General features: G+C 38.2%; 1 protein-coding gene across 4 annotated transcripts in view; it reads right to left on the reverse strand.

Annotated features, from left to right (window-relative positions):
* ZNF280C (zinc finger protein 280C) overlaps positions 1-15,650 on the reverse strand; it is a 79,852-nt gene that overhangs the window by 12,519 nt on the left and 51,683 nt on the right. For all 4 annotated transcript variants that reach the window (XM_029930572.1, XM_029930568.1, XM_029930569.1 and 1 more), the window contains 6 exons: positions 12,550-12,707; positions 11,787-11,887; positions 10,881-11,027; positions 6,398-6,529; positions 1,975-2,288; positions 1,362-1,502 (listed from right to left, as the gene is read on the reverse strand). In XM_029930572.1, coding sequence (XP_029786432.1) covers positions 1,362-1,502; positions 1,975-2,288; positions 6,398-6,529; positions 10,881-11,027; positions 11,787-11,887; positions 12,550-12,707 — 993 coding nt within the window. The remainder of the gene's footprint in view (positions 1-1,361; positions 1,503-1,974; positions 2,289-6,397; positions 6,530-10,880; positions 11,028-11,786; positions 11,888-12,549; positions 12,708-15,650) is intronic.

The raw sequence follows: 15,650 nt of genomic DNA on the forward strand, positions 1-15,650 counted from the left end.
GGATAAAAAAATCAAAACCCATCTATTTTCTGTCTACAAGAGACTCATTTTCAACCTGAAGATACCTTCAGGTTGAAAGTAAAGGGATGGAGAAATATCTATCATGTGACTGGAAGCCAAAAGAAAGGCGGAGTAGCCATACTTATAGCAGACAAACTGGACTTTAAAGTAAAGGCAGTAACAAGAGATGAAGAAGGACGTCAGGCAGAGAAGGACAGATACCATGTTTGCACTCATAGGTCTAACAGGAGAACAGGAGAAACCTAATGGAGGACCAGGGGGAGGGGAAGAAGGAAAGAGAGTTGGCGAGAGAGAGGGACGCAAAACCTGAGAGACTATTGAATACTGGAAACGAATTGAGGGTGGGAGGGGGGAAAAGAGGTGGTGGTGATGGAGGAGGGCACTTGTGGGGAAGAGCACTGGGTGTTATATGGAAACCAATTTGACAATAAAGTATTTTTAAAAAATGAATACATACTATATATGATGAGGTATATTGTGACAGTGGTAAGGAAGGGGGGCAACATGTAACAGAGGTCTTGTTCTGATCTGCAAGAAAACCACTTTATTTGTGACTGAAAATACACGGAATAACCTCAGTTTGAATAATCAGCTTAGCATATTTAATCTGAACAATTTTTACATATTTTAAAAAAATCTTTCCTGAAAGAATAAAGTAGGCTGCTACTAATGAGGTCCCAATGAAAGCAGTGAAGTAGTGTGGTCTCTGAAGTTTTTCTCTAGCACAGAGTACACGGTAGGTGCTCAAATTGAACTGATGTCTGAAAAGGAATTCCAACAGTAGCATCATGACTAGAATATCCTTATAGTCTCTCATTTCACATTTCACTGAATGACTGCAAAGATAAATGGCTTGAAACACTAATGGACAGAAAGATGGATAAAAGGAAGGGACAGAAGGGAGGAGACGGGAGGGAGAGAGTGGATTCACGTAAGTGCCAATATTGTTCTTAGCATCTTTGACAAACCTACAGTCTCTCAGAGTGACTCCTTTGAAGAGGCTAACACCCTTGTGGTGACACATATTTATTTGACAAACATTTTAAAAACATTAAAAATTTTATTTGAAAGTACCACTTTTTAACAGACTTAGAAAAACAAATTTCCTAACAAACGTATTCTAATTTCATTGGTCTAACTGCCATTAAAACTTTTGTTCCCTTAATTTCATGAGTTATTACATTGGAAAATAATATTAAGTAATATCCTAGATGTTCCCTATTGCTAGATCCTTTTAGCCCCTTATATGATAAATTGACTTCTGAAAAAACAATTTTATTTTTAAAAAGCAAACATATTAAGTGGCCAATTTTGATTGGCGGTGTACATGTTTAACTTACCTCACCATATGATTTATAAAGGCTTTGTTGCAGTTAGTGTTGTATTTGCAAAAATTACAGTGGATATATATTGAAAAGTGGCTTGCAAAATCTTTTATTTTGGAATGACACTCAATGCACTTGTGAATTCCCCGACGGCACCTTATGGAGACAGAAAAAAAAATAATGGAAATTTCTCATGAAACAAAATAATAAGGTAAAGCCATAACATTTTATTAATTGAAACTAAGATGTTTAAATTAGGATCTTTAAATAGAGACGTAATTTGAAATTTGATTGGAAATAACATGCTAGAATAAGTGTCAAAAATCAAACACCCGTTAATGTTTCCCTGGAATAAAAACAATTGCATTAATCAATTCAATGATTACAAGATATAAGCACAAAATGGAGGACTAGGGTAAATGATGACAATTATACAATGAACACTAATTCTAATTCTGCTCTGCGGTTGTAAAAAGTACCTTTTTATTATCTTGTTGGCCTTTATGCCAGACAAGTGATTATCATGTCTATATACAGGGGAGCTCTGTGATATGGTATATTATATTAAAATAAACCTTTAATACTTAATATTCACTGAGTATTATATATCAGGAATAAAAGATATTACCTTAAATTCTTCAAAGCTATGCTGATTTTATTCTTCCTGGTACGTTGTTTCTTTTGTTTATAAGAGGATTTTTTGGTCTTGTATTTAGATATAACTCTACCCTGACTTTTGGCACAATGTTTCCTTGTACTGGATATACCTACACGAGGCTTACTTGTCTTAGGTTTACTTGCATTACATTTTATATTTTTAGCAGCTGTACATTTAGACCTCGGAGGTGAGACTTGAAAAGAAGAAGTGCTTGGAACACTGCTACTGGGAGATGTAGTTACTGGTTTTGAATGAAGAGGTCCAATTGAGGCTCGAATAGTAACCTATAATAATGAAGACAATATATACATACATATTTTAGAAAATCAATCATCACATTAATATTAAAAACATCACTGCAAGCCTTGACATTATAGTCCATTGTTTTTTGACAAGCGTACTGAAACAACTCAGCGGAGGAAACAATAGTCGTATCAAGAAATGATGTCAGAACAACAAGATATCTAGATGCAAAAGAGTGAGTTTGGAACCCTACCTCATACTAGACACAAAAATTCACTCAAAATGTATCAAGGATCAAATCATAAGAGCTAAAACTACAAAACTCTTAGAAGAAAGCATAGAGTAAATCTCCATGATTTGGGATTAGGGGATAACTTCTAAAATATGATAACAAAACCACAAACAACCAAAGAAAAATAGATTAACTGGACTTCATAATTTTAATTTTAAACTTTTGTGCTTCAAAGGACACTGTTTTTTTTTAATATTTATTTATTTTTGATAGAGAGGAAGAGACAGAGCATGAGCAGGGGAGGGGCAGAGAGAGAGAGAGGGAGACACAGAATTCAAAGCAGGCTCCAGGCTCTGAGCTGTCAGCACAGAGTCCAATGCGGGGCTCAAACTCACGAACCATGAGATCATGACCTGAGCCAAAGTCGGATGCTTAACCGACTGAGCCACCCAGGCGCCTCCAAAGGACACTGTTAAGAAAGTATTAAGACACCCCACAGAATCCAAGAAAATATTTGCAAATCATATTTCTAATAAGGGACTTGTATATACACTATACAAAGAACTCTTACAACTCAATAAAGACAAATAACTGAATTTAAAATTTTGAAAAGATACTCAACAATCATTAGTCATCAAGAAAATGCAAATCAAAACTCCAATGAGATATCACTTTATACCAACTAAAATGGCTACAGTAAAAAAAGCACAGACGGGTGCCTGGGTGGCTTAGTTGGTTAGGCATCTGACTTTGGCTCAGGTCATGATATTGTGTTTTGTGGTTTCGAGCCCTGCATCAGGCTCTGTGTTGGCTCTCTCTAAAAACTTAAAAAAAAAAAAGAGTTCTCATATGACCTAGCAATTCTGCTCCTTAGTGTTCTACTCCTAAGCAATTCCACCTAATGGAAATGAAAAAGTATGTCCACACAAAAACTTGTACATGAACTTTCATAAAAGCATTATTTATAATAGCTAAAAAGTGAAAACAACTCAAATGCTCATCATGTAATGAATGGATAAATCAAATGAAAAAGAATAAATTACGATACAAGTTTTAATATTGATGGGTCTCACAAATGTGAGATTGGCTAAGTGAAAGAAGCCAATCACAAAAGACCACATAATTGTATGATTCCATTAAAATTTTTTTCATGTTTATTTATTTTTGAGAGAGACAGAGCACAAGGGGGAGAGGGGCAGAGAGAGAGAGGGAGATACAGAATCTGAAGCAGGCTCCAGGCTCTGAGCTGTCAGCAAAGAGCCTGACATGGGCCTTGAACCCACGAATCACAAGATCATGACCTGAACCGAGGCTGGATGCTTAAATGATGAGGTTGGATGCTTAAATGACTGAGCCACCCAGGGGCCCCTATATGATTCCATTTTAAAGAAATGTCCAGAATAGGAAAATCCATAGGAACAGAAAATAAAGTATGCCTGGGGCCGGTGGAGGGGAAATAGGGAGTGACTCCTAACAGGTATAGAGTTTCTTTTGGGGGTGATAAAAATGTTCAAAAATGGGTTGTAGTGATGTTTGCACAAATCTGTGAATATGCTAAAAATCACTGAATTATATCTCAATAAAGCTGTTTTACCAAAAAAATCACTGTAATTCAAAATGTAAATATTATTTTGAAAATGGTAATTATAAACTACAATCTGTTAAGTCTCCCATTTATTCTAAATGGTCATACCAATTAAATGAAATTTACCTCATTATTTATTTACTATTGTAAATTACAGTTTTGTATTGATAGCATTTCTATGTTAACAGATACTAATGGATAATTAGGAGTTAGTGCAAATTACATGAATACCAAAAAAAGCACATTCCATGGCTACTTTATGCTCTGATATAACTAAGTAGATTTCACAAACACAGAAGTCAAAATTTAAATCTCAAAACCAGAAATAACCCTTGGAAGTCCTGCATTACTCTTTGGTAACCATAAAACAGATCTCCGGTAAACGTAACCTGCTCTACCTGAGGGCTCACTGGTCAGGATTTATAATTCCAAAGGTTACTGTGGAGGTTACATCAATTCATTACACAGAATGAAGAGTTTAAAAATATTCAGAATTTCCCTAATGGGAGTTAACATAACATTTATCATTAGCATTCAAAAAAGATGATGTTCGGTTATACCCATTGATTAATAATGGAAAACACAGTTGCCTATTAACATTCTCTTTAATCACTTGATTATACTACTCCCATGTCCTTGAGGAACAGCCAATGATGAAGTCCTCTGAAATACATGTAATCCGGTATCATAAAAAAAATAGTGGGCTAGGGGTCAAAAGACCCAGGTTAAATCTCAATACTACCTCTTACTAGCCATGTGACCTTGAGTAACTAATTTATCCTCTTTAAGCTTCATTTATAAAATGGAAATAATACCTCACTAAATTACTACTGCATTAAATAACAGAATGTATGAAAAATCACACAAAGCGCTTAATTCTAAAGTGTTACAAGATACCTATTACTATGATGATGATTATCATGATATACTTATTGTTATTAATAAGAGAACACATAGGAAAGGACTGCATTGCTTACACTAGTCTTCTGCATGTCTAGTCCCAGCATGGAAAGAATGGATACAGGGAAGGATACTGGATAGCTTCCCTCACTCTCGATCTACAGAGCGCTGCTTTACACTTTTTAATTCAAAAAGTAGACATATTTACATTCAAATGTAAGCACTCAAAGCCAAATATAAATGGGAATCATTTCACTTTGGATTATGTATCCTTCCACTGGAACAAATAATCAAGAGGTGACTTAACTTCTATAAAGAAGTCAGAGAAAACAGGTGTACATAAAGCAAATAGGGAAAAGGAAATTTGTAGTCAGAAATGTGTGTTTGCTCACTTACTACAGCAATGCTGTTCAAGAGTAATGCTATTTAGGAGCAATCTTTTCTGAGAGTAGACTCAGTAGTATCAACTTCAACAAAGTATGGCGTTCCAGGCACTACGACAGATGCTGGGGGACACAAAGATAAATTAAAGAGGATTTCTAACCTTACAGTCTAGTAGCTGAAGCAGACATTTTTGCTGCTAACTGGAAGAACTCAGAAACAGCCTATAGAATATTGAAACAATTCACTGACTCAGCCTACACTTAATCTAGTTGCACTCACTACAAAGGAACATATTCCAATATAGCATGTCAATTAACTAAAAAACCAAAAAAAAAGGATGGAAGGTTTCTTTCCAACCAAAAGAATGATAATACCTAAACTTAAATCTTAATGACAAGCAGAAGTTAATTTTTAATATTATAGTCAATAGATAAACCCAGGCAGGGGGCACCCAGCTGGCTCAGTCAGTAGAGTATATGACTCTTGATCTCAGGGTTGTAAGTTCAAGCTCCACACTGGGTATAAAGATTACTTAAAAATAAAATCTGGGGTGCCTGGGTGGCTCAGTCAGTTGAGCATCTGACTCGGTATCGGGTCAGGTCTTGATCTCATGGTTTTGAGATCAAGGCCCGTGTTGGGCTCTGTGCCGGTGTGGAGCCTGCTTGGAATTCTCTCTCTCCCCTTTTCTCTGCCTCTCTCCCCTGCTCCTGCTCTCTCTTTCAAAATAAATAAATAGACATTTAAAACATAACCAGGCAGGAATGTAATTCTATTATCATACAAAATGTTAAAATAGGGATGCCTGAGTGGCTCAGTCGGTTAAGCCTCCGACTTCGGCTCAGGTCAGATCTCACGTTTGTGGGTTCGAGCCCCGCATCAGGCTCTGTGCTGACAGCTAGCTCAGAGCCTGGAGCCTGCTTCCGGTTCTGTGTCTCCTTCTCTCTCTGCCCCTCCTCCCCTCACGCTCTGTCTCTCTCTGTATCAAAAATAAATAAAACATTAAAAAAAATAAATTCAAAATGTTAAAATAAAACATATTTAAAACTCACTTTTGTACCAGGAGGCAATCCTTCTAACTCTTTAGGCTTGATAAATGTCCGATGCTGGGTCTTGTGATCCATTTTCTCTTTGCAGGTCAAAAATTGTAGTCTGCACTTTGTACAACGATGAACTCCTTTTTTCTGTTTACAAAAAACATTAAAAATACTATGAGAAATAATAACTTCTTTCACCACAAATCCTGGAATCTGAAATTGCTCTTAATGGCAATAGGTAAATAATTTTTACAAACCAGTATTTTACCATATCCTATCATAAATAATGCCAGAATATTATTTCATTCTTTTTAAAAAACACTGCTTGCATTAGTATTCGTGTTTCAAAAGTATTTGTGGGACACCTGGCTGCTCAGTTGGTAGAACATGGCAGCTCTTGATGTCAGGGTTTTAAACGTTCAAGCTCCACACTGGGTATAGAGATTACTTAAAAATGAAATCTTTTAAAAAAAGTATTTGTTGGGGCACCTGGGTGGCTCAGTCAGTTAAGCATCTGACTTCGGCTCAAGTTGTGATCTCACGGTTCGTGGGTTTGAGCCCCACGTTGGGCTCTGTGCTGACAGCTTGGAGCCTGGAGCCTGCTTTGGACTCTATGTCTCCTTCTCTCTCTGCCCCTCCCCTGTTAGTGCTTTCTCTCTCTCAAAAATAAATAAAAAATATAAAAAAATTTAAAAAAGTATTTGTTGCCATAAAGGTAATCAAAACAAAGGTTTTATCAGGTTCAAATATGACAAGTCCTATACCTTTGCAGTGTAAAAGCTTTTTTATTATAAATTTGAGTATAAACCATCAAGCATGTGATACTGTGAAAATGAGTTATACTGTATTTTTATCCTAGAAAAGGTGAAGCATTTTTAATTAAAAAATTTTTTAAATTGTTATTTAATTATTTTTGAGAGAGAGAGGAGTGGGAGCAAGGTGGGGGGAGGGAGACAGAGAATCCCAAGCAGGCTCTGAGCTGATAAGCCTGATCTCACGAACCTCGAGATCACTACCTGAGCCCAAATCAAGAGTCAGACACTTAACCTACTAAACCCCTCAGGCATCCCAATTTTCTTAAAAATTTCTATTTGTTTCAGAAAAAAATTAAGCTTTGAGGAATTTTCAAGGCTAATTCTGAGTATCTGTAATATCTGCTTTTAGACCTAATGTTAGTAAAGGATATGACTCAATGGTAAAACCTGGGGCTCTAAGTCAATTTTTGGCTCTGCCATTTATTAGGGAATTTGGCACTGGGCAAAGTAACTTACTTTCTATAAAACTTTGTTTCCTCATCTATGAAATGGAAATGATCACACAGCTGCTCTGTAGGGTGTTTGTGAGGATTAAATAAAATAATGCAAGTAAAAACACTGTCATATGGCAAGTGATTCATACATTTATTATAATATACAAATTAATATACATATATATGAAGATGAATATAAGTATATTAATAATATACTTGTTTCTATACAGATCTAATGAGAATATCTAACACATATAAAATCCTTCATCCTTTCGTAAAAGTTGTGCAAACCATATTGTTAGCTTTTAAAATCACTCAAGTCATACTAATATATTCTTTTTAGAAAAATGTTACAACCAAAGTCTTCAAAAAGAATAAAATGAGCCATAGATTTAACAATTCCTATTATGTAAAATCTCACTAATATTAACTCAATTACAAGTTGATAATCCTGCTCAGGTATTGTTTTTGAGTCTTTTGTGGACAACTGTGTAAACTGCAAGTACTCTGAAAAATGGCTGATGATCCTATTATTAGATTCTTTCCTCTGTTGACTGCTCACTGCCTACCTCTTAGGTACACCGAACTCATAAAAATTGGACACCATGTCCTTAAGACTGCTCCCAGGATTGATGATGCAGAAGAACTTACAGGACTTAGAAATTGTTATACTCATAGATATGATTTATTACAGTGAATGATACAGAGCAGGATAAATAAAGGAAAAAAATGCATTGGGTGGTCTCTGGAGGATACGGGCACCAGTGTGCAAGTGCACTCTCCCAGCATAGTTGCATAGGACATGCTCAATACCTCGGCAACTAACTGCAGCAACATGTATGAAGTGCTTTTTACCAGGAAAGCTCTCTTGAGTCTAAGAAACCAGGGTTTTTTTGTTTTATTTTGTTTTGTTTACAGAGTTCAGTAACCAAATCTTCAGACTCCCAGAAGAAAAGCAGGTGTTCACCATAATCCTATCTTTGTACAAATGATCTAGAAAAGCTGGTATAATATGGCTCAAGGTTCCAGGCATGTAAAACACTTATCAATTAATAACGAAGGCTCAATTTCCAGGAGTTAGCCAAGGGCCAATTATGCCAATATGCAAGTAAACCCGTTTGAAAATGCACATGATTTGAACAACTCAGATAAGACAAGGCAAGACAAGGCATACAATTTAGGGCATGAAGAGTGACTATAGACCAGGTAAACCACTTAAGATACATGGTCCACATGGCGGGCCCACCCATCTCTTTACCTTTCTAAGGAGATTATTACTCCCTCTGCATCTGTACCTCACTCTGGAGCTTAGTAAAGCATGGTAGGAAGAATTATGTTAAAAGCTTCATAATGAAATAGTGCTACTATTTTACATCTCATTTTTCCTTTCAAAATCAAAGTTTAAAACATGAAATTAAGCACCAAGACCAGTGTTTTCCAAACTATTCCTCAAGAAATATTAATAGATATTGTGCAAATAAATGGTTAAATAAATTTTGGAAACAATATCTACAATTTCCCTTCCTTGGAGATTTATAAGGTTTTCTAGCATATTAAAAGCTCTATTTTTAAAAATAAACAAAAAATTGTTAACTTTGTAAATCGAGCCAATCACTGAACTTCTTTTCCAGGAATAATTTTAGAGTAGAACACTTATTAACATCTGATGGAACACTGTTGGGAAACTCTAGAATAGAAAGATTTTGCCAGAGGTTCTTATGTGTGAGGTAGCATGCCCAGCATGTTTGAACCATCCCAGTCATGAGGCAGGCGATCCTGAATGTATTTGGGTATTTTACTTTTCATAATTTTTTTCAATTAACAAGTACAAGTTGATTTCATGGTCATCTAATGACTGAAGTGGAAAACAACGCTGAGGAAACTAGTGCTGAGTCAATTGGCCAAGACAGTGCAATCAATAATAAGACAATGTAATGAATGAGCTGATGAGTGAGGAGACAGAACTTCTATATATATATATATATCATGTAATTGCATTCAGTAAACTCATGGACTTCTAATTCTGTCAAAGTACCACTGCTCTTTCAAACACTCAAAGATAGGCTTACTGTTTAGGAACACCTGGGTGGCCCAGTCGGTTATGTATCTGACTCTTAATTTGGCTCAGGTCATGATCTCGTGTGATTTGTGAGTTTAAAACTGGTGTTGGGCTCTGTACTGACAGCTGACAGAGCCTGCTTGGGATTCTCTCTCTCTCTCTCTCTCTCTCTCTCTGTGCTCCTCCCCCCACTCTCAAAAATAGATCAAATATTAAAAAATAAAAAAAAAAAGAGGGGCGCCTGGGTGGCTCAGTTGGTTGGGCCTCCGACTTCGGCTCAGGTCAGGTCTCACATTCGTGGGTTCGAGCCCCGTGTCAGGCTCTGTGCTGACGGCTAGCTCAGAGCCTGGAGCCTGCTTCCAGTTCTGTGTCTTCTTCTCTCCCTGACCCTCTCCCTCTCATGCTCTGTCTCTCCTGTATCAAAAATTAATAAAACATTAAAAAAAAAAGAGGCGGCTTACTGTCTTGCCAAAGTTTTCAGCCTAAATAAAGGATAGTCTAATTGTGTCAGGAAAAGACCCAGCAAGAATGAACCGAATTCAAGGGAAAGGTACAAGCACTAACACTGGTATCCCCAAAATGACACAGCTAAATTGGCCAAGTCATCCAGGAAACAAGTTCTAATCTAAATACAGTCCTCTGGAAGAGTTCACATATCTAGAAATAAGTGTCATGGCTATTTCCTTTGTCACTAGCTGTTAGAAAAGACCATTCTGGGTTGCTAACGGCAACCACATGTCTTTTCATAATAGTGAGCCAGAACTAGAAATGAAGTTTGAAGAGAAGGAGAAAAAAAGAAAATGGAGTCCTTAAGCTTATCTTCCTCAGTTCAAACATACCTTTTCCCCTGCTATTGATCCACTACCTTCAAAATCATTCCTGTTTTCACCACTTATAGACCCCTGAAATATTCAACTTCAATATTTCCCTCATCTTTCCTCTTCCCTTTGCTCTAGGACTCCTATTTCTACCGCAGAACTCTCCCTATTAAAAAGCCTCACTACCAACAGGAAGTGGACAAATATAAGGAGTGGAAAATTCACAAGTAATTCAGCATAAATTGTAAGTTAATTGTGTCACCTGGAACCACTTAACTTTCCTTTTAGAAAAATATAACTAAGGCTCTAAGGTGTATGTATACACATGCCTTTTTACTAAGACAAAATGAACAAATAACTGCTAAATCTCACCTGATGCTTCATGTAATGATTCATGTAGGGAGTTGCCATTCTACTAACTTTGAGGCAAAATGGACACAGCAAGTTCTTAGTGTTTTCATGGGATGCTCTAAAATGATTCTCTACATCAGAAAATGTTGAAGATCTAAACTGGCAAACCTAAAAATATAAAGAAAGTTTAGTTTAACTTGAAAATTTTTAATGGGCATGCAATTATATCAAAGTAGCAATGAGTCATTTATTTAGAAGAATATTATGTAATGCTAATTCAGCTCTGTTGCCTATACAACCGAGAATTCTATTACTGAAAATAAGTGTAATCTTCGAAACAGAAAAATTATTATTCAACATTTAGGGATATGTTCCTAAATATAACCAGTTTTTCTTTTTTTTTTCAGACTTACTTCCCCCCCATCTTGCTTGAACTTTCAAATTTTGACACCACTGATCCTAGAAAGTTTTTCCTGCTATATAAAATAGAGTATAGTCTTCTTTGGATTTTAAATAGCACCCAGGCTATGACAGAGGAAATTTATCATATCTTGCTATCTGATTGGGAAGCATTTCAAATTCTGGAAAAATACCGGTCTCAAAGCATTGAGTTGCGATCCCCATAACTAATAGCATTTCTTATTTCTCTGTCATGTCTATATTCTTCTCTACATAGTAAGAAAATCCATACATTGTCTTTCTGCAGCAGGGCATTCTGTTTGTCTAGCACAGGGGTCAGTAAACTATGGCCTACGAAGTCGAAGCCACCATTGCCCATGTATATGAGTTACATCAAGGGAGTTTCCACTATTGAAGAGAGTCTTCAAATTTAGTAACTCATTTTATTCAGTTAAAGAAATCAATAGGATACAATTTTGTGGCACAGGAGAGTAAAACAAACATCTAAGTACATGATAAAATGTGTACCTGGCAAATATATGGCATTTCACCAGGTTTATGAGTATCCTTCATATGTTGCAAAAGAGCATGTTCAGTTTCAAATGATAATTCACAGATTTTGCAAATAGCTGAAAGTGGAAAAAACATATTATACCATTTTAAGGATGTATATAAATAAAAGATTCATTTTGTATATCCATAACAACAGCAATAAGTAATAACAGTAATAATAATAGTGATGGTGGTTCCAACAGTCCTAGAGTTGTTAACTTTGTAACGTTGTTCTATGGACTTTACTTATATGCCATCACTTAGAGAGGGACTGCTATTTTTATCCCCATTTTCCAGATGAGGAACCTGAGGCACAGAAAGATTAGATAACTTACCGGAGGCCTTAAGAGCTATATTAAGATGCAGAACTGGAATTTAAATCCTCGCTAACTCCAGACTCCATGATTTTTAACTATCATCGCAGTTACTTTTCTTATTAGGGTGTAATCAAGGCCATGGATTCCATGATTGCAAACCAGGGCATTGGAATTTTCTAACTTAGTCCCCTATGTACAATGCATGAATTATGTAATGAAGTTTCTATTTACAAGACGGACTTCAGTTTCAGAAAGTAATTCTATCAAAAAGTTTATACAAGTTAAAACTTGTTTTTTAACTGCCATCCAATCTAAAGTCTATTTCTTATTCTTATGTTTCTTATCAGAAATTGTAAGGACTTCTCATAGCTTAGATGACCAAAATCATGGATGTTCATGACTTCAGCAAAATGGCGACTTACTAGAAAACTCATGTGGAGTGTGCGTACTCTCAATGTGACACTGCAACTGGAATGGTGTTGGGTACTGACGGTAGCAGTGCTGGCAGGTGGTGTGGTTTTCCCAGCTCTCAATGTTCTGCTTTTCAAGTTCCAAATGATGCTTCATGTGGTTCATGAACCTATAAATGATTGCCAACAGGTGCAAATATTCAGATTGATAACCAAGGAAAAAACTCACAAATAAGTACTTGAACCTAAATGTTAAAAATACAGTTGTATTACTCAAAATAGTATCTCCAAAGCCTTAAAGTCTTCTAGAAAAGTGTGCATTTTAAACAATCACTTTCATTAGGTGGTTCAGGAAACATTTCTCTTTGCATCTTTGTTTGAAAATCATCTACTAGTGGGAGCGGCAAGATGGCGGAGAAGTAAGGAGCCCGCAATTATCAAACTGAGAAGAATTAAAAAGTCACAGCTTTCTGGTCTCCAAGAATGGAGGTGTGTGTGCACGGACCCTTATCGACAGCAGTCTCACGGTTGCCTGAGTGGGTGAGTGCGAGCTGGGATCGGAGACTTTAGGGGAGGGAACACCTGGCCTGGAGACAAAGCGCCCAGAGGCTTAGCGCTGGGCCCACAGAAACACGCGTGTCCATAGGTGCTCAGCTCTGCTGACAGCTGCGCGGGCGGGGCAGCCACGAGACCAGAAGTGCAGGGATCTGCCGGAAGCCCTGTGCATAGGGCGGCCGGGTATCCAGAGGCACACGGACCTTCACAGCCTCGCGCGACACCACCGGGCAAAGCAGCAGAGAGACCAAGGGAAGAGAAGTAGAGACTGAATCACTCTCCGGAGAGGAGAGACCTCGCCCGGACTAAGACCCTAGGTGTGGAGAGAGAAATCCTTCCCCTAAGGGGCTTGCTCTCCCTTAAGCCAGGGGAAAAAAAACTGACTTAACAATCTCCCTATTCAATCCCCCGACCAGAAAGCCGCCCGCCTGCAGGAGATCTTAACTCTGGTGGCAATACTGGGTGCCTGGGCAAGGATTTAGAAACTGGGCAGAGGGAGGGAGGAGCCAAGACGGCGGAGAGGAAAGGAGCTCGGTAAACTCCGTCCGCCCCATCGATCGAACTGAGAAGGACATTACTCTCATCTGCAAGAGCGGAAGGAGAAAATACAGACTCCAGAAAGAAGACAACCTCAAAGATACCTGAGTGAGTGCGTGCGAACTGGTGAGATTGGAAAATGGGCTAGCCTGAGACGGGCTGGGGAGGTGGTAGCCCCAGCCCAACACAGGGCAAGCACGCGGAGCCGGAGAGACAAAGGGAAGAGACAGAGAGACTGAACACGCTCATAGTACTGTCTCTGGGGAAGAGATAAAGAGCATTTAACCACGCGCGGAGAGAGAACTCTCACTCCATATATAACTGCTGGCTAGCCCAAATCCCGAACCTGAGTGGCACAAGGGAAAGAATAGCATCCAGCCCTGTGCCATCCCGGGGGGGAGTCAGCAGCCGCGGTGGCAGTGCCAGGGGCACTCACTTTGACCTCGGCTACGGGAGTGGGAGCACGCACCTCATTTCCACAACGCATCTCACACCCAGCATTGGCCACGCGAATCCCGAATCCTGGGTGCCAACAGGGAAAAAACAGCCCCCACCCCTACATGATCCCGGCGGGGAGTTGGTGGTGGTGAAGGATGGGGCTCACACTTCAGCTGCAGGAGCTCGCAGCTCATTTCTGGCAGCGCCCAGCCCCTCGGGAAAGACACCATTAAAAGAATATTTCCTGAAACGACAGGCCCTGGACAGTCAATAAGCCTCCTTTAACAGAACAATAGTAACAGGTGCACAGTGCACAACAAGCTTTTTAAAGCCGACAAGAGACAGAAGAAAACTAGCAAAAATGACAAAACAAAGGAACTCTCCCCTGAAGAACCTCCAGGAGGAAGTCACAGCCACAGAACTGCTGAAGGCAGATCTAGACAACACACATGATCAAGAATTTAAAAAACTTGTCATAAAATTAATCGCTGGGGTTGAAAAAAGCATCAAAGAATCAACTGAGACAATGAGTAGGCACTTTGAAAATAGGTGTGATGAGTTAAAAAAGGTTACAGATGAGGTAAATAACAAACTGGAGGCAGCCACGTCAAGGATTGACGAGGCAGAGAGAACACGTGAATTAGAAGATATAGTTATAGCAAAAGAGGAAGCTGAGAAAAAGAGAGAGAAACTGATCCAGGAGCAGGAAAGGAGAATTCGAGACCTGAGTAATATAATCAAATGGAACAACATCCGTATCATAGAAATTCCTGACGAGGAAGACAGAAAGGTCCTGAATGGATACTAGACCAAATTATAACCGAGAATTTCCCAAATCTAGGAAAAGAAATAGACATTCAAATTTAAAAGGCACAAAGAACCCCCTTAAGACGCAAGTTGAATCAATCTTCGGCATGACATATCACAGTGAAACTGGCAAAATATAAAGAGAGAATTATGAAAGCAGCTAGGGAGAAAAAGGGCCCTCATGTACAAAGGGAAACCTATCAGAGTGGTTACAGACCTATCTAATGAAACTTGGCAGGCCAGGGAGGAATGGCAGGACATCTTCCATGTGATGAACAGAAAAAACATGCAGCCAAGAATCCTTTATCCAGCAAGCCTGTCATTCAAAATAGGAGAGATAAAGGTGTTCCCAAATAAACAAAAATTGAGAGAATTCATGACCACCAAACCAGCCCTACAAGAAATCCTAAGAGGGACTCTATGAGGGAAATGTTGCAAAGAATATAAGGTGCCAGAGACACCACTATAAACATGAATTCTAGGGAGAACACAATGACTCTAAACCCACATTTTTCAATAACAACACTGAATGTAAATGGACTGAATGCTCCAACCAAACGACACAGGGTAGCACAATGGATAAAAAAATCAAAACCCATCTATTTTCTGTCTACAAGAGACTCATTTTCAACCTGAAGATACCTTCAGGTTGAAAGTAAAGGGATGGAGAAATATCTATCATGTGACTGGAAGCCAAAAGAAAGGCGGAGTAGCCATACTTATAGCAGACAAACTGGACTTTAAAGTAAAGGCAGTAACAAGAGATGAAGAAGGAC

Source organism: Suricata suricatta, chromosome X (assembly GCF_006229205.1).
Source record: "Suricata suricatta isolate VVHF042 chromosome X, meerkat_22Aug2017_6uvM2_HiC, whole genome shotgun sequence".
In the NCBI taxonomy this organism is placed as follows: Eukaryota; Metazoa; Chordata; class Mammalia; order Carnivora; family Herpestidae; genus Suricata; species Suricata suricatta.